At 35.5% G+C, this 18,342-nt stretch overlaps 3 protein-coding genes across 3 annotated transcripts; 1 reads left to right on the forward strand and 2 right to left on the reverse strand.

Moving 5' to 3' along the window:
• The first annotated feature begins 291 nt into the window (after positions 1 to 291).
• LOC124454192 lies at positions 292 to 2,964 on the forward strand. The gene is made up of 2 exons (XM_047004998.1): positions 292 to 339; positions 1,822 to 2,964. The coding sequence occupies exons 1-2, from the start codon at positions 292 to 294 to the stop codon at positions 2,962 to 2,964; spliced, it is 1,191 nt and encodes a 396-aa protein (XP_046860954.1).
• A 3,057-nt stretch (positions 2,965 to 6,021) lies between these two features.
• LOC124454193 (melatonin receptor type 1C-like) lies at positions 6,022 to 7,283 on the reverse strand. Its single transcript, XM_047004999.1, has 2 exons — positions 7,276 to 7,283; positions 6,022 to 6,859 (listed from the first exon to the last, which is right to left on the reverse strand). Exons 1-2 carry the CDS (start codon positions 7,281 to 7,283, stop codon positions 6,112 to 6,114), a joined length of 756 nt encoding a protein of 251 aa, XP_046860955.1. The 3' UTR covers positions 6,022 to 6,111.
• A 5,595-nt stretch (positions 7,284 to 12,878) lies between these two features.
• On the reverse strand, positions 12,879 to 13,883 carry LOC124454194 (melatonin receptor type 1C-like). Its single transcript, XM_047005000.1, has one exon. It carries the CDS (start codon positions 13,881 to 13,883, stop codon positions 12,879 to 12,881), a length of 1,005 nt encoding a protein of 334 aa, XP_046860956.1.
• Positions 13,884 to 18,342: the final 4,459 nt, after the last annotated feature.

Genomic DNA, 18,342 nt, shown 5'->3' on the forward strand with positions numbered 1-18,342 from the left:
GCATGAAAGTTTGTGAAGTATAGTCTTTGCCACAAAAAGGCATAACATATAGCTGGTCTTTAAAGTGAAAATGCGTGAACTATAGTCATTTACTTGAAAACCAGTAAGCTATAGTCTTTTGCGAATATATGCGTGAAATATAGTCATTGGCGTAAAAATGAGTAAACTATACTCTTGCGTAAAAATGATTGAATTATATAGTCTTTGTCATGAAATAGCTATAGCTAGTCTTTCGCATGAAAATGCGTGAAATGTAGTCTTTTATTGAAAATCCTAAGAAGGTTATATACAATGAGAAATTGTAGGCGTTCAACTGCTCTTGAGTGGTCAAGTGGTCAAGTATGCAATCTATCAACATGGTGATGCCTGGTTCAAACCCGGGTTGAGTCAGCTAAGGTTTGCAGCGTGAATTTTAACAGTGGATAGTGCGGACTCATTAATTAGGAAAATGACTAAGTACGATTGTAGTTTACTTATTTTCGTAGGAAAGACTTATAGTTCGCGTATTTTCACGCATTTTCATGCGAAAAATATAGCTAAGTTACACATTTTTTTAATATTTTCAACAAAAGGCTACAATTTAGGCATTTTTACATATTTCCACATATAAAATATAAAGTACACATTTTTTGCAAATTTTCACTAGAAGACTATCATTCACGCATTTTTACATATTTTCACAAAAAGACAATATTTCACACATTTTCAAATACTTTCAATCTTTTTCACATAAAGACTATAACTCATGCATTTTCACACTTTTCACATAAAGACTATAACACACATATTTTCACATAAAGACTGTAATTCATGCATTTTCACACTTTTCACATAAAGACTATAACTCATATATTTTCACACAAAGACTATAATTCAAAATTGTAGCGAGAGACTTGCCGAGCGGAAATCGAATTCGTGTGATAAAAATTAATGCCCAATATAAAGTTCTGATTAGAGCCATAGAAATAGACCAAAAAAAAAACGAATTGTAAAGTTAAATTTATTGTGACGTTTCGTCTTTACTCAAGACATCTTCAGACAAATAATTAATAGGATGTTAAGACAAGATATTATATTTACAAAAAGGTGTTAAATTACTACTAAAGGAAGCGGTGTCGAATGGATACATGATAAGGAAGTTAGGAAGTAAAATAAAGAGAAATTAAAAGAGGTTAAGTGGAATGGAGTTTCCTTGCACATTAAGTGAAGGCTTGTATTTATTGATTAGAAGGCTTTCATGAATGGAGAGTTCATAAGTATCGTTGGAAGGTGAGATTATTTTTAAGTCGTCCAGTTGCGTTAATGTGAGCAAGAATGCTTGTTGATGCAGGGTGGGAAACTTGGTTGCCTGTAAGGGGGGATATTCCCAAGTGCTCCGAAAATCTGGTGTGTAGATGACGTGTGGTTTGACCCACATACGAGGCGTTGCAGCTTCGACACTTGAATAAATAGACTACACCAGATCTCAGAGGTTTGGGAATTTTGTCCTTAAAGGGGAAGAAAGAAGAGATACGTTGAGAAGGGCGGAAAACAAATTTAATGGATATATGTGGGAAGGCTGCAGCACAAAGGCTACTGATTTGTGTGCAAATTTGAAGGGAGTGTATGCCGGTGAAAGGAAGACAGAAATAGATGGGCATTTTGTGAGCAGTCAAGACAGGTGGTTTAGGGGCAAAGGTGTTGTTAAGGAAGCCACGTGTGATTTGGTCAATTATGCGTGAAGGAAAACCGTTTTTGGTGAGTGACTTTCTGGTAAATTCGAGTTGTGTATGAAAATTTTCGTAAGTAATTTTCTCCAAAATTGACTTTATACACCTTAAGAATGTCTCCGATCGTGAAAATTCAAGAAAACTAACGCAACATCAACATATCCAAGATCGCAAACTTTTCCGTCTCACATCCAAACATGACAACAACATCCCAATCGACCCTGATAAAGTGGTGTTCAATTTCTCAAACCGCCTCATTACTGACAGAGAGAAAGAAATCCTTTCAAAAGGCTTAAACTTTTCCATCCCACCGAAAAAGTTAAACATTTGCACCTTCTTAACACCCTTTGAAAAACTCTACAACCGTCTCAAACGAGAATCTGTTAATGAATCATCAGGATTTTTTCCAGACTCGATCAAATGCAAATTAAAAGACATTGCCCACTCAGGTTTCCGAAGTTACAGCCCACCACCTTTTCTATATTCACAAGAAGACTTGAACATTTTAAATAATTTAAAAAACGACAGAACTATCCTCATCACTAAACCTGACAAAGGAAATGGCATCGTAATACTTAACAAAGACGACTACACAAAGAAAATGGACACACTCTTATCTGACACTACAAAGTTTCAACCTCTGAATGGAGATCCAGTCAAAGTCACTTTACAACGAGAAAATCAAGTGAAGTCTTTATTAAAAAAGTTGAAAGATGCCAAATCTATCGGCCAAGAAACTTACAAAGAACTTTACCCTACTGGTTCACGAATAGGTATATTATATGGCCTTCCTAAAATACATAAATGTAACATCCCTCTCAGACCCATTCTTTCCTCCATTAATCACTATTCGTATAAACTAGCAAAGTTTTTCATCCCACTCCTAAAACCCTTCACTATAAGCAACCTCATCATCAAAGACTCTTTTTCGTTTGTTGAAGAAATCCTAAACTGCGATATCAACTCCAGTAATGTTGTCCTTGCTAGTTTTGATGTCCTATCCCTATTTACTAACATACCTGTTGACGAAACCATCCACATAATATCCAAAAGCATTTTTAACAACCACCAGTACTTCAACGGACTCACTGCAACAGAATTTGAAAAACTACTCTCTCTAGCTGTTAAGAACTGTCACTTTATCTTTAACGGGAAAATGTATCAGCAAATTGATGGTGTGGCTATGGGCAGTCCATTGGGCCCTCTCTTTGCTGATATATTAATGTCCTTTCACGAAAAAATCCTGGCTCAATAAATGTCCTTCTTCATTCAAACCACTACTTTACCGACGCTACGTTGACAACTGTTTTTTACTTTTTCATTCCTCCGATCACGTCCCTCTCTTTCTTGACTATCTGAACCGACAACAACCTAACATCACATTCACAGCTGAAGTCAAACAAAACAGAAAGCTCTCATTTCTTGACATTGATATCTCTCGTACTAATGGAAAATTCACCACTTCCGTCTACCGCAAACCTACTTTCACTGGCCTTTTCACTAACTTCCACAGCTTCATCCCACTTATCTACAAACTTTCATTAGTCTCCTGCTTACTTCACCGCATCTTCAATCTTTGCTCTACTTACGAAAATTTTCATACACAACTCGAATTTACCAGAAAGTCACTCACCAAAAACGGTTTTCCTTCACGCATAATTGACCAAATCACACGTGGCTTCCTTAACAACACCTTTGCCCCTAAACCACCTGTCTTGACTGCTCACAAAATGCCCATCTATTTCTGTCTTCCTTTCACCGGCATACACTCCCTTCAAATTCGCACACAAATCAGTAGCCTTTGTGCTGCAGCCTTCCCACATATATCCATTAAATTTGATTTCCGCCCTTCTCAACGTATCTCTTCTTTCTTCCCCTTTAAGGACAAAATTCCCAAACCTCTGAGATCTGGTGTAGTCTATTTATTCAAGTGTCGAAGCTGCAACGCCTCGTATGTGGGTCAAACCACACGTCATCTACACACCAGATTTTCGGAGCACTTGGGAATATCCCCCCTTACAGGCAACCAAGTTTCCCACCCTGCATCATCAAGCATTCTTGCTCACATTAACGCAACTGGACGACTTAAAAATAATCTCACCTTCCAACGATACTTATGAACTCTCCATTCATGAAAGCCTTCTAATCAATAAATACAAGCCTTCACTTAATGTGCAAGGAAACTCCATTCCACTTAACCTCTTTTAATTTCTCTTTATTTTACTTCCTAACTTCCTTATCATGTATCCATTCGACACCGCTTCCTTTAGTAGTAATTTAACACCTTTTTGTAAATATAATATCTTGTCTTAACATCCTATTTATTATTTGTCTGAAGATGTCTTGAGTAAAGACGAAACGTCACAATAAATTTAACTTTACAATTCGTTTTTTTTTTGGTCTATTTCTATGGCTCTAATCAGAACTTTATGTTGGACTATAATTCATGCATTTTCACGCTTTTCACATAAAGATTATAATTCACGAGTTTTCGCACATTTTCACAAAAAGACTATAATTCACGAATTTTTACACATTTTCACAAAAAGTCCATTTTTCACGAATTTTTGCGCATTTTCACAAAAAGACTATAATAAAAGACTACGATTTGCTGCCCTCATTTGTGAGCAGCATCGTTGTCGCTACAAGCACAGTATTAATTCTTCGCCGTTTATCAATTCTTTCAAGATGTTCAATTATCAGCCATTTTGTTATGCTAGTTGTGCGCATGCGTAATTTTGTCGTCTAAAGTGTACTTGTTGTTGGCTCAACGCACACAAGAATTTTTTGTCATTCATGACAAAAAATATCAAACACGTTTTGATATTTAGCTCATCCGTCACGAATGACAAATTTTGTTCAAAACTTTCCTGCATTTTTGTCGATCCAACTTGTCGCGAATAAAAAGTACGCTCAACAAGTTTGCCAGTGTGCGGCGGGCTTTATGCTTGCGCTTATATAAAGGACTATTTCACATGCTTCGTTGATTGCCTTTGTTTCATTTTTTTGTCATAGAGTTTGTTTATATTTAGATACTGTTACGCATGTGTGCAAGTTTTTGAGCTTGTCAAGTCTGAGTGTAATGTAGTTTAGAGCATATTGAAGCTAAGGAGTTAAAATACTCCATTGAGCAATGAAAAGGAAGCTATTGGGAAGGAAGCTTTAGTATGCGTTAAATTTTTTCGAGTTTTTTATCACTCGCGACGTTCGGCAAATATTGAACATGTTGAATGATTTTGCCAAAAATAAGAATCTCCGAGCTGAAAATAATAGAGCAAGTTTGGATAACAAAGTAAAGTGCATGAATGTGAGCAATGAAGAGCAAAAACAAAAGTTTTATGGCAGGTCAAAGTGACTTACCAAGCGATGTAATTTTGAAGGACAAGATTCCCGACCTATGGCCCGACTACACCAGCTGGATTACTGCACCTGCTTGAAGGTTCTTGCAAAATTCTTCTCTATTAGTATAAGACAGCGCGAACAGGGAAAACATAAAAGAAAACAGCACTGTTGCGAAACAGATAAATTTAAAACAAACGTTAGCTACGTATAGCTACGTTTCCTATATTCCTTCCGTATATTTATTACTAAACTATGAAATAACAATACACACAACGTTTTTACTACACACATTATTATATGGATTTCAGTTGCCTTCCTAATAGCTATTCTCTAGATTTAAGGCTGCAAAAGGGAAAATCTTTAACTGTGCAATACTAAATCTGAAATTTTCTGTATTACATGTCTTTCAGCAAAGCGTCTTGTTTGTCGAATTTCCTGAAACTCCGGTGGGTTTCCTTCGTTGAAACGTCGCTATAGTTAACCACAATTTTTCTCTATGTTTCTTTCGCTTTTTGATCATTTAAAGCAGGGGTCTCCAAACTACGGCCCGCGGGCCAGATGCGGCCCGTTGGGCCTCTCAATCCGGCCCGCAGAGACACTTAAGAAAGCCAATTTCACCACTCACATTGAAAAAACTGAACAGACTAATTGTGATTTTGTTATGATATTACTCTTCATTGAAATTTAACCTTTAAATTTTGAATAAATATTTTCTTAACTAATGAAGCTTGTGTAATGTACTTCGTTTTATTAAAATATTTGTTCTTTGACCAGCGGTATACGGTTCGTCGGCCCTCAACATGCTTGATAAAGTTCATGTGGCCCTCTGGCTGTAAAATTTGGAGACCCCTGATTTAAAGTATTGATTTATTTTAGGCACAGTTTTCCGTCGATATATGCACTGTGAAAATGCGACCAATTAGTCTACCGTCTTTTCTTAGTTAACTGCTGAAAAAAATTCAAAAATTCACGTCGAAGTTTTTTATTTGGTTTACCACAATTTCATTAAAGGTTTCTCTCGTACCTGATGATTTGGCATCAATAAAATATTGACTAAAATTTAAATATTATTCCCCGTCGATGCACTGACACTGTGACAATGCGCGCCTTCAGTGTATTGCGAACGTTTGTCCTTTTTTCGAAAGATAATCACTGAAAAGAAATTCAAAAATTGCCGTCGAAGTTTTTTATTCGTTGCGTTATACACAACCACGTTGAAAAAACTGTTTAAGTATCCCAAAACCAGGGATCCAAAATCCACAGCGCGTGGAACATGCGCATTGGAGAATACTTGGATCAATATTATGATCGCAAAAGGGGACCAGCAAATGCCAAAGACGACAATTAACACTGTTACTGTTCTTGTCAAACGATTTTTTCTTGACCCCTGTGCTTTGTCCATCATTTCAAGAGTTTGTAACGAAGGGCTGTTAGAACGTAGCGCCATTTGGCGGACATCTCTGCCACTATCTTCGTGATAACGAAGTATTCTAACATAACAGTAAGTCATTATAGATAACGGACCACATGAACAAGCTGCGCTCATAAAGATCGTGTACGATTTACTTGCTGTCCATTCAACAAAACAATAACTCTGTCCTGGATCATACTCGAATTTCGCCCAACCAAAAAACGGAGGTATAGATAATACGATTGTTATAAACCAGGTAATACAAACATAAAAAGCACATTTACGGCGAGTGTACTTGCTCTCATAAGATGTCCAATTAACTATAGCATGGTAGCGATTTATGCTGATCATGGATAAAGCCATACACGATGCTACGAACGTCAGCTGATGAGACGAACTGTCTCATGATCTCTTCATTCAAACCGTTTTTCAAAATAATATCATATAGTTGTTTAATTTAGAATATGCTTAGGGGCTGTTTACATGATCCCGGCTAACCGGGATTCAGTGTGGCGTTAAATGATTTTGAGTGATTGAAAGGGGGCAAAACTTCAAGCGAAAAAATTACTACCGTTTGTTAAGCGCCACGAGTGATTTATGTTGTTATTCTCAAATTAGGCCAAATTTGTTGTTCGATTTTGAATGTTATGCGTATAGTTGTTAAATCAGAATATTGTGAAAGTGCTGAAGAAGATTCATCTGATGGTAAGTATTAAATCTTTTCCATTTGCCAAAATTATTTAACGCTTGGCTGAAACCCTGTAAGGGATCATGTAAGCAGCCCCTTAATCGAGAAAATAATTCTTTTATGACCTCGCCATTTTTTCGTTCAACATAATGCTGACGAGTCTCAACACAAAATTAACTATCGTTAACACAAACAGTGTAATAAATCGTAAATATCTCATATGTAAATGGCAAACACGAAAAACAAATACATCTCATTAATCACGAATAATTTCACTATATTTTTGCAGTTTTTTTTAACATTAAATTGTATTTCTATGCATTTGAAAAACGCGAATGTTTTTAGGGTTTGTGGCAAATATTTTTCAAAACCTATGCTGGGGATACTTATCTAAACATTCGTCATAATTTTGAATGCTCAAACGCAATGCAGATTGGTTAAAATTGTTTTTTCGTACATTCAGATTGGCTACAATTTTTTTGATTGTTTTCAAAAAAATTCCGCCAGTTATTGTTATTTTATAAAAGAAATAAAAGATGATTTTCGTATTTTCACTGGCTTATGCAAACCTCGGAGACGTTTGTGAGAACTCTCGAGCATGTGCAACCCTTCTCCTTCGTGTTTAACGCAATAAACATTTTTTATTTCTTAATGGATACTTCATTTAAGAAGTATCAGATACCAGTGTTTTCAAGGAAAAGAGTTGAAAAACTATATAAGTGTTTTAGTAAATTTTAGTAAATTACCCTGATGTCCTTTCAAGTGTATGTAAGGTGTTAATGCTATCTTAAATGTTCTGTAGATTAGTACTCTCCATTACTTTAGTTGCTTTAGTTGCTCAATGACTTAATCTTTGCAAAATTTCCAACTGGTCACAGCTGCTTATCATCCCCAAACTAATGGCCAAGATGAACATACATATGGTAATATTAAAACGGCATTTGTCTTAGGTTGGCATTTTAATAATTCTATATTAGTATAACTCGACTAGAACTGCATTAACCTTTTGCCCTTTTTTCACATAGGCGGTAAATGAGCAGCAGAACGACTGGGACTTGTATATAGAGCAAGCCAGCTGGGGGTATCCGCTCCTCTTATGAGATAATGCATATTAGGAAGCCAAGATTTCCTTTTGAGGTAGCTGATCACAACAATGATTTATATTCATTATGAATAATGAATATGAATCGAAAATAAAAAAAAATTTTAGAAATGCAACGTTGTGCCACAAAAAATATGCCAATATCCTGAGACTTATATACAAGCAGAGTTTAAGGGTCGTTATTGGCTTAGAGAAAAAATCCAGCACTGTATATCTCGCGGCAAAAGCCTAAGAATATGAATCGCATTCACTGCCAACATATTCTGAACCAAATGTAGTGGCAGAATATGTTTTGGCTAAACAAGAACAACTTCATGAAATAGAATCAAAAGGAAAATCTGTGAAGTATTGCTTGCAAAAGAAAAAAAGACAGGTATACGATGCTGGGTTTTTTTCTCTAAGCCAATAATGGCCCTTAAACTCTACTTGGATATTAGTCTCAGGATATTGGCACAATGTTGCATTTCTAAAATTTTATTTCATTTTTTATTTGTGATCTTATTTGCACATGTGATAATTGTAAAAAATACTCAATTCTTCAGTTAATTGTGTTGTGCTGTTTTTGCAGTTAATAGAGAATAATCTGGCTGCCAAAGAAAAGCAGAAAAAATATTATAAACCTTTTGCCATTTTCGCATCACATAGCGATGAATCACATATACACAGTTTGGGAGCTCATTGACTCACAAGGTATATAGTACCTTCTGAAGATATGTAAAAATAACTACCAGCGTCTTCCCTTTAGGACGAGGAATCTGATTGCGAAAGGGAAGAGGAAGCAATCATCACAAGAGACTTGCAAGAAGATTGTAATTGCACTCTACAAACTTTGTATATACAGATGGAGCATTTTGTGAAGAGTACTCTAAGAAATGTTATTGACGAGGGATATTACATGGACCAACAGAGAATGTGGCCGCTTCTCGGTGAGATTGTAGAAGGATTAGTTCACGTTCATTCACATATAGAAACTTTCAATTATTGTATGTACTAACTGTGTGCTGGTGTTACTAAACATGAAAAAAATGTGAACAATTTTTGTTTAGCTCAATAAACATATATAAAGACTTGTTATTTGCCATTTTTGGATGAATTGAAAAGCTCGTTTTGGACTTCCAAGCTCCTTTTCATTGAATCGCATTGTCATAAAGAAATTTATCCTTGTTGGAATATGTATTTGTCAATATAATTATAGCCATGCTTGAAAAATTCACTCTAAGCTTCAACTTGAAAAAATGAAGATCATGAAGAAAAACAAGCATTACAGTAAGGAAGAATTTATAGCTACTGCCTTTTAATGTCATATACTTTGTATACATGTCTATATCCGGAAAACGGTAACCAATACTTAGCACAGTAGCTTCTTGGACATTCTTTTATCTCTCCAAATCGCATATCTCACGGTTTAAGCAAATGACATCACTTCAGATAAGCTTGATGCTGAAAAATATCAAGGGATAAATCAAAATGGCTGTGATGGTGAACATGAGTATCCTGATTTGATTCCTCTTCCATTTGGCTACGCTACGAGAAAATCAAGAGTTCGGAATGAAATTGAGGTTTTGCAAATGCTTGAAAGGAGGGCTTGCTTCAGTTGTCAAGGTAACTTTTTATTACATACATCGTTTAAATAGACAGTAATTTGGTCGTGTGAAGGAAATTTTGTACGTGAGTTGGAAATGCTTTATATACGCTTAGGTACGTAATAAATTAGACGGCTGTCTCTATGCGTATATGCTGTTTTTCTTCTTAAGCTTGTTTTGACAAATGTATATCACACTCATCAACACTTTGTTACCCCACTCGTCGCATCCGTGACAATGTTAGAGATGTTTTTTTTTTCTCCATATCTTTGTATCTGAATATTTTTTGCGTAAACAATGCTCTAATATTGATGACACATGTTATAAAAAAAAATGTCATATGACACATGTAGAAAAAACACTTGAAAATGAAACTTCCACGAATGTAACGAAATCAAGAGTGACAGAAAAGAAACGACGACGCCAGCTTGAAGACAGCTAGATGAAATGGAACACAGTTCAAGCACCTAACGTGTAATCGAGAGTTTTGGATGAGGACATATAATAGATACAATTGTATTCTTCGCTCTATGGGGATTGCTCTCTAGGATAGACACCTAGCACAATTGTATCTATATATACCATGTATTTATCACACACTATTTACTTTTCCTATTACGTGCAAGATAGTAGGCAAGATTTTCCTCATGCAAGATCATGCAAAATACGAGGCAAAATTTTACTCTAGCAAGATTTTGAAAGATGTAAGGCAAGTTTTTACTCATGCAAGATCTTGCAAGATATTAGGCAAGATTTAATCTGCATGCATGGCATGAAAATGTGTGAAAATGCAAAAACTATAGTCTTTGGCATGAAAATATGTGAAATTGCGAAGACTATAGTCATATACTTTTACATAAAGACTATAACTCATATATTTTCACATAAACACGATACTTCATACATTTTCAGACTTTTCACATAAAGACTATAACTCATATATTTTCACATAAAGACTATAATTCATGCATTTTCACACTTTTTATATAAAGACTATAACTCATATATCTTCACATAAAGACTATAATTCATGCATTTTCGCACTTTTTGCATAAAGACTATAACTCATATATTTTCACATAAAGACGATAATTCATGCATTTCCACACATTTTCACAAAAAGTCTATAATTCACGAGTTTTCGCACATTTTCACAAAAAGACTATAATTCACGAATTTTTACACAATTTTAGAAAAAGTCCACTATTCACGAATTTTCGCACATTTTCACAAGAAGTTTATAATAAAAGACTACGATTTGCTGCCCTCATTTGTGTGCAGCATCGTTGTCGCTACAAGCACAGTAGCAATTCTTCATCGTTTATCAATTCGTTCAAGATGTTCAATATATCAGCCATTTTGTTATGCTAGTTGTGCGCATGCGCATTTTTGTCGTCTAAATTGTACTTGTTGTTGGCTCAACGCACACAAGGATTTTTTGTCATTCATGACAAAAAATATCAAACACGTTTGATATTTAGCTGATACGTCACGAATGACAAATGTTCTTTAAAACTTTCCTGCATTTTTGTCGATCCAACTTGTTGCGAATAACAAGTACGCTTAAGAAGTTCGGCAGTGTGCGGCGGGCTTTATGCTTGCGCTTCTATAAAGGACTATTTCACATGCTTCGTTGGTTGCCTTTGTTTCATTTTTTTGTCATAAAGTTTGTCTTATTTAAATACTGTTACCCATGTGTGCAAGTTTTTGAGCTTGTCAAGTCTGAGTGTAATGTAGTTTAGAGCATATTGAAGCTAAGGAGTTAAAATACTCCATTGCGCAATGAAAAGGAACCTATTGGGAAGGAAGCTTTCGTATGCGTCAAACTTTTTCGAGTTTTTCATCACTCGCGACGTTCGGAAAATATTGAACATGTTGAATGATTTTGCCAAAAATAACAATCTCCGAGCTGAAAATAATAGAGCAAGTTTGGATAACTAAGTAAAGTGCATGAACGTGAGCAATGAAGAGCAAAAAACAAAAGTTTAATGGCAGGTCAAAGTGACTTACCAAGTGATGTAATTTTGAAGGACAATTTTCCCGACCTATGGCCCGACTACTCCAGCTAGACTACTGTACCTGCTTCAAGGTTCTTGCAAAATTCTTCTCTATTAGTATAAGACAGCACGAACGGGGAAAACATAAAAGAAAACAGCACTGTTGCGAAACAGATAAATTTAAAACAAACTTTTAGCACATAGCCATTGCTTCCTATATTCCTTCCGTATATTTTATTACTTAACTATGAAATAACAATACACACAAGTTTTTACTACAAACATTATTATATGGATTGAAGTTGCCTCCTAATAGCCATTCTCTAGATTTAAGGCTGCAAAAGGCAAATCTTTAACTGTGCAATACTAAATCTGTGAGTTCGTATTACATGTCTTTCAGCAAAGCTGTCTTGTTTGTCGAATTTCCTAAAAACATGCGGGTTTCCTTTGTTGAAACGTCGCTATAGAGTTAACCACAATTTTGGCTCTATGTTTCTTTCTGCTTTTTTGATCATTTAAAGCAGGCTCCAAACTACGGCCCGCGGCCAGATATGACCCGTTGGGCCTCTCAATCCGGCCCGCAGAGACACTTAAGAAAGCCAATTTCACTAAATTATTGACAAACTGAACAGACTAATTGTGATTTTGTTATGATATTACTCTTCATTAAAATTTAACCTTTAAATTTTGAATAAATATTTTCAACTAATGAAAGTTGTGTAATGTACTTCGTTTTATTAAAAATATTTGTTCTTTGACCAGCGGTATACGGTCTGTCTGGCCCTTGGGGCTCATGCTTGATGAAAGTTCATGTGGCCCTCTGGCTGTAAAGTTTGGAGACCCCATCATTTAAAGTATTGATTTATTTTGGGCACAGTTTTCCGTCAATATATGCACTGTGAAAATGCGACCAATTAGTCTTCTGTCTTTCTTACTTAACTGCTGAAAAAATTCAAAAATTCCCGTCGAAGTTTTTTATTTGGTTTACTACAATTTCATTAAAGGTTTCTCTCGTACCTGATGATTTGGCATCAATAAAATATTGACTAAAATTTAAATATAATTCTCGTCGATGCACTGACACTGTGACAATGCGCGCCTTCAGTGTATTGCGAACGTTTGTCCTTTTTTCGAAAGATAATCACTGAAAAAAAATTCAAAAATTGCCGTCGAAGTTTTTTATTCGTTGCGTTATACACAACCACGTTGAAAAAACTGTTTAAGTATCCCAAAACCAGGGATCCAAAATCCACAGCGCGTGGAACATGCGTATTGGAGAACACTTGGATCAATATTATGATCGCAAAAGGGGACCAGCAAATGCCAAAGACGACAATTAACACTATTACTGTTCTTGTCAAACGATGTTTTCTTGACCCCTGTGCTTTGTCCATCATTTCAAGAGTTTGTATCGAAGGGCTGTTAGAACGTAGCACCATTTGGCGGAAATCTCTGCCAATATCTTCGTGATAACGAAGTACTCTAACATAACAGTAAGACATTATACACAACGGACCACATAAACAAGTTGCAATCATAAAGATCGTGTACGATTTACTTGCTTTCCATTCAGCAAAACAATAACTCTGTCTTGGATCAAAGTCAAATCTCGCCCAACCAAAAAACGGAGGTATAGATAACATGATTGTTATAAGCCATGTTATGCAAACATAAAGAGCACATTTACGGTGAGTGTACTTGCTCTTGTAAGATGTCCAATAAACTATAGCATGGTAGCGATTTATGCTGATCATAGATAAAGCCATACACGATGCTACGAATGTGAACAATGTTAAAAATCCAGATATTTGACAAAGCGTCTTACCAAGCACCCAATCTTGGGAAATAACAGTGATTATAGTCACAGGTAGATTAATGACGGCGACAAGCGAATCTGCAACAGCCAGGTTTAAGATAAATACATTTGCTTTTGTTTGAAGGTTTCTTGTCGTACCAACAATATAAAACAAGCCAACATTTGCACAAAGTGCTGCTATGAATACAATCACCAATACTACCGTTTCAAGAATCGTCCACGCTGTCGCCGCCATATAGTTGTTTAGAGCAACTGTAGGAAGGAAACTGTAGGTTTTGTCCACTTTAAGACACTACACTGTTAAAACAATGAAGAAACGATTGATATTGGGAGCTGTATACATAATGAGATATTGGATTGGTAAGATTTCCAAACAAATTTTATTCTCCTTTGACTACATGTCGATCCCAACAAAAAGTTCACTATGAAGTACCTATATATACACTATACTGGTGAACTTTATTAAAAAAGTGCACCATGAAGTACCTATATATACACTACACTGGTGAACTATATTAAAAAAGTTCACCATGAAGTACCTATATATTCACTACACTGGTGAACTATATCAAAAAAGTTCACCATAAAGTACCTATATATACACTATACTGGTGAACTATATTAAAAAAGTTCACCATGAAGCTAAGTACCTATATATACACTACACTGGTGAACTACATTAAAAAAGTGCACCATGAAGTATCCATATAAACACTACACTGGGGAACTACATTAAAAAAGTGCACCATGAAGTACCTATGTATACACTACACTGGTGAACTATATTAGTTAACCATATAGCAAAATTTTAACATATTACGATCTTGATAGTCGCGTGTCATTCATACAGGATAATTTGGCTTGATAGATTATGAAATAGACGTATTTTCATTATTAACGCGGTGCATGCGCAGTAGATTGTGATCTAAGTAATCATGCCACTGTAAACATTACAACCTCGTCGTTTTTTAGATGCAGTAAATAAAATTCCGTAAATTCAAAGACCTAAATTCTTTGCCAAGGCTTTCTTATATACAACTCCTAATGTCACTTATTACTTTATTGCTTTAACAGTGTGGTGTATAAGAGTGGGCAAAACCAATTACAACCAATTATAAACGCTGGTTTTCATTCCTTAGAGTTGTTCAATGCAACTATGGCGACAGCAGCGTGGACGATTTTTGAAACAATTGTTTTGGTCATTGTATTCAAGGCAGCAATTTGTGCCAATGTTATAGCCTGTTCTATATTGTTGGCAGCTACGATTGGGAACCATGCTCATCTTAAACCCGACTGTTGCAGATTTACTTGTCGTCACGCCACCTTTAATCTCCCTGTGACTATATAGTCACTGTTTTTGCCCAAGACTGCGTGCTTGGTAAGTCAAAAGAGGTAAAATTTGTTTTTTGAATTATACGAACGCAATATTCGAAAGGACTTAGTCGAACTTATTATAGCAATGAAATTATCATTAGCCATGAAATAAGCACAAACTCAAAGTAATATAACAATAGAAGCGACATACAAAAACTGGCACCTGCTTAATGACAGAAAAGTCTAAACTCTACTGACCTGTTAACTCGTTTTTCACTTTGAAAAACCGTCTGACACAAACAACGTTATCGTCTGACGCAAAAACTTTAAAATGTTTTATGGAAAAAGTCAAAAGTATTCCCAAGATAGTTAAAGTTAATGTCACAACGCATATTGGCCGGCAATTATAATCGACTAACGCCTCATCTTGCAGCCGAGCATTTCATCACGTGACACAAAACTGATTGGTTTCTTGGCATGCATCGCGTGGACTTTTTCTGAAAAGTCCTATATTGCACTCGGCATGAACATAAAACAGTTTTTTTATAATAACTATGCAAAAAAGGACATCAAAGTGTAATCATATTCTCTGACAAAATTTATCAGTTCGGACTTTATCATCGCAGCAATCGTTTGTCTGTCAATCAAAATCATATAATCACACTATTATTATCAGGTGTGCGAAAAGTAGACAATAAGGTTATCCCTGTATAAATTATCTCCCAAAAATAAAGTTGATAAAGTTTTCAACCTAAGTTCGTACTTTTCACTTTATAAAGAGAAATATACAATATTATTTACATGAGCAGCATTTAAAAGTTTAAAATGAAAAAAAAATTGAGTTTTGTGTGAATGAAGATGGTTAGGCTTTTAATTCAGCACCATGTCTAGGAGATCATACCAAAGTTCAAAGGAATCAACATTTTAAATTATATAGCAGCGATTTGTTCTTAGACTACGTTCAAAGAATACCGATACTAAACTCTACCGGTAGATTTTCATAACGTTTTGGACTGTTCACACAATGCCGTTAGAGTGTTGTTCCGTTTTGATGTTGTGTTCACACTGCACCGGATCGACGCCGGCTTTCAATTTATTTGAGTTGTATTTATTTGAAGTCTACCTATAATTGCTTACCATATCAACACGTCATTTTTACCAGAGAAAAAACGTTTCGCTGAACTGTAATGAAACTCTTACGGTTAGGTGTTCACACGTAACGGAAACGGCATAGTTTTATACCGTTTTCAAACTATTACGGTTAGTTTTAGGGTTTCATACTTTTTCATACTGACGTCAGGTGAACATTACCCCAAACCGTAAGTGTTTTCCATCGTTTTCAAACTATTACGGTTAGTTTTAGGGTTTCATACTTTCTCATACCGACGTCGGGTGAACATTACCCCAAACCGTAAGTGTTTTCCATCGTTTTCTAACTATTACGGTTAGTTTTAAGGTTTCATACTTTTTCATACCGACGTCGGGTGAACATTACCCCAAACCGTAAGTGTTTTCCATCGTTTTCAAACTATTACGGTTAGTTTTAGGGTTTCTTACTTTTTCTTACCGACGTCGGGTGAACATTACCCCAAACCGTAAGTGTTTTCCGTCGTTTTCAAAGTCTACCGGTATCGTCTAAACGGGGTCTTAAAAGCCTAAAATGAGTTGCAAATTTGAAAAATGTTGATAGTAATGACTCTAAGCCAATTCTTAAATTGTGCATTGTTTAGTAGCACTCTATTAAAGATAGCACACGTGATAAGTCGTTTTTTCTCCATGCAGTGAGGGCCATTACAGCAAACTTAAACGCCCGTATTTTGTTTAAAGCTCTCACTCGTTCACGCTCATTGAGTAGGGCAGGTACGATTATTCGAAAACGGTATTCTCACACAACTGTAATAGCTTGATTTGAAGTAGTTCAGTGAAAATTTTGCCATTGATGGTGAAATGACTTTGCCATTGACTAGAGAGGAGCTTTTAGGTCATTTTTAGAATACGTGCGTTAATTTTTCGGCATGTGTAGTTCATTGCGTTTTCTTAGGGAATATTTAGAAGCCGTTCTTTGTAGTTTTTCTAATGCAAGAGTACCTTTCTTTAGATGGGGAGACTAAACTGGAGCAAAATATTCAAAAAGAAAACGACAAAACAGCACCTTCTGGCCATCCTGACACTCGCCCATTTCCAAATGGTTCCCTGGTAACCACATGCTGTAATCTCTTCGTCAGAAAATGTTTCAGCCAATTGTCATAAGCAAATTGCGTTCAACATTGCAAAAGCTTTAGACGGGTCCATAAATAAAACATCCAACCTTTTCTATTCCAATTCTCTTTTGCCCAACCGTGAAATGCATTGCAATTGAAAAAGGCAAGACCTTTCTTTCATAAATGAAAGTAGAAAAAATAAAGCCTTTATCAAACGCTGTCTCTTGATCTTTTCAGCGAAGAAATAGCACTCGAACCATTCTTCAAAATAATATTATACAGTTATTTCTTTTCGAGTTTGCGTCTTCCGTTGACTATAGAATGACTTCAACTTTATTCTCAAACTGAAACTTCTTCCGTTGACTATAGAATGACTTCATTTTCCTACTTTATTCTCAAACTGAAATGTTTGCTTCTTCCATTGACTATAGAATGACTTTATTTTCCTACTTTATTCTCAAACTGAAATGTTTGCTTCTTCCGTTGACTATAGAATGACTTCATTTTCCCTACTTTATTCTCAAACTGAAACGTTTGTTTCTTCCATTGACTATAGAATGACTTCATTTTCCTACTTTATTCTCAAAATTGAAACGTTTGCTTCTTCCATTGACTATAGATTGACTTAATTCTCCCTACTTTATTCTCAAACTGAACGTTTGCTTCTTCCATTGACTATAGGATGACTTCATTTTCTACTTCTGAAATTTCCATTGACTATAGAATGACTTCATTTTCCTACTTTATTCTCAAACTGAAATGTTTGTTTCTTCCATTGACTATAGGATGACTTCATTTTCCCTACTTTACTCAAACTGAAATGTTTGTTTTTCCATTGACTATAGAATGACTTCATTTTCCCTACTTTATTCTCAAAACTGAAATTTCCATTGACTATAGGATGACTTCATTTTCCATTTTATTCTCAAACTGAAATGTTTGCTTCTTCCATTGACTATAGAATGACTTCATTTTCCCTACTTTATTCTCAAAACTGAAATGTTTGCTTCTTCCGTTGACTATAGAATGACTTCATTTTCCCTACTTTATTCTCAAAACTGAAACGTTTGCTTCATCCATTGACTATAGATTGACTTCATTTTCCCTACTTTATTCTCAAAACTGAAATGTTTGCTTCATCCATTGACTATAGGATGACTTCATTTTCCCTACTTTATT

The sequence above is a fragment of the Xenia sp. Carnegie-2017 genome, unplaced genomic scaffold, assembly GCF_021976095.1.
Source record: "Xenia sp. Carnegie-2017 unplaced genomic scaffold, XeniaSp_v1 HiC_scaffold_3, whole genome shotgun sequence".
In the NCBI taxonomy this organism is placed as follows: domain Eukaryota; kingdom Metazoa; phylum Cnidaria; class Anthozoa; order Malacalcyonacea; family Xeniidae; genus Xenia; species Xenia sp. Carnegie-2017.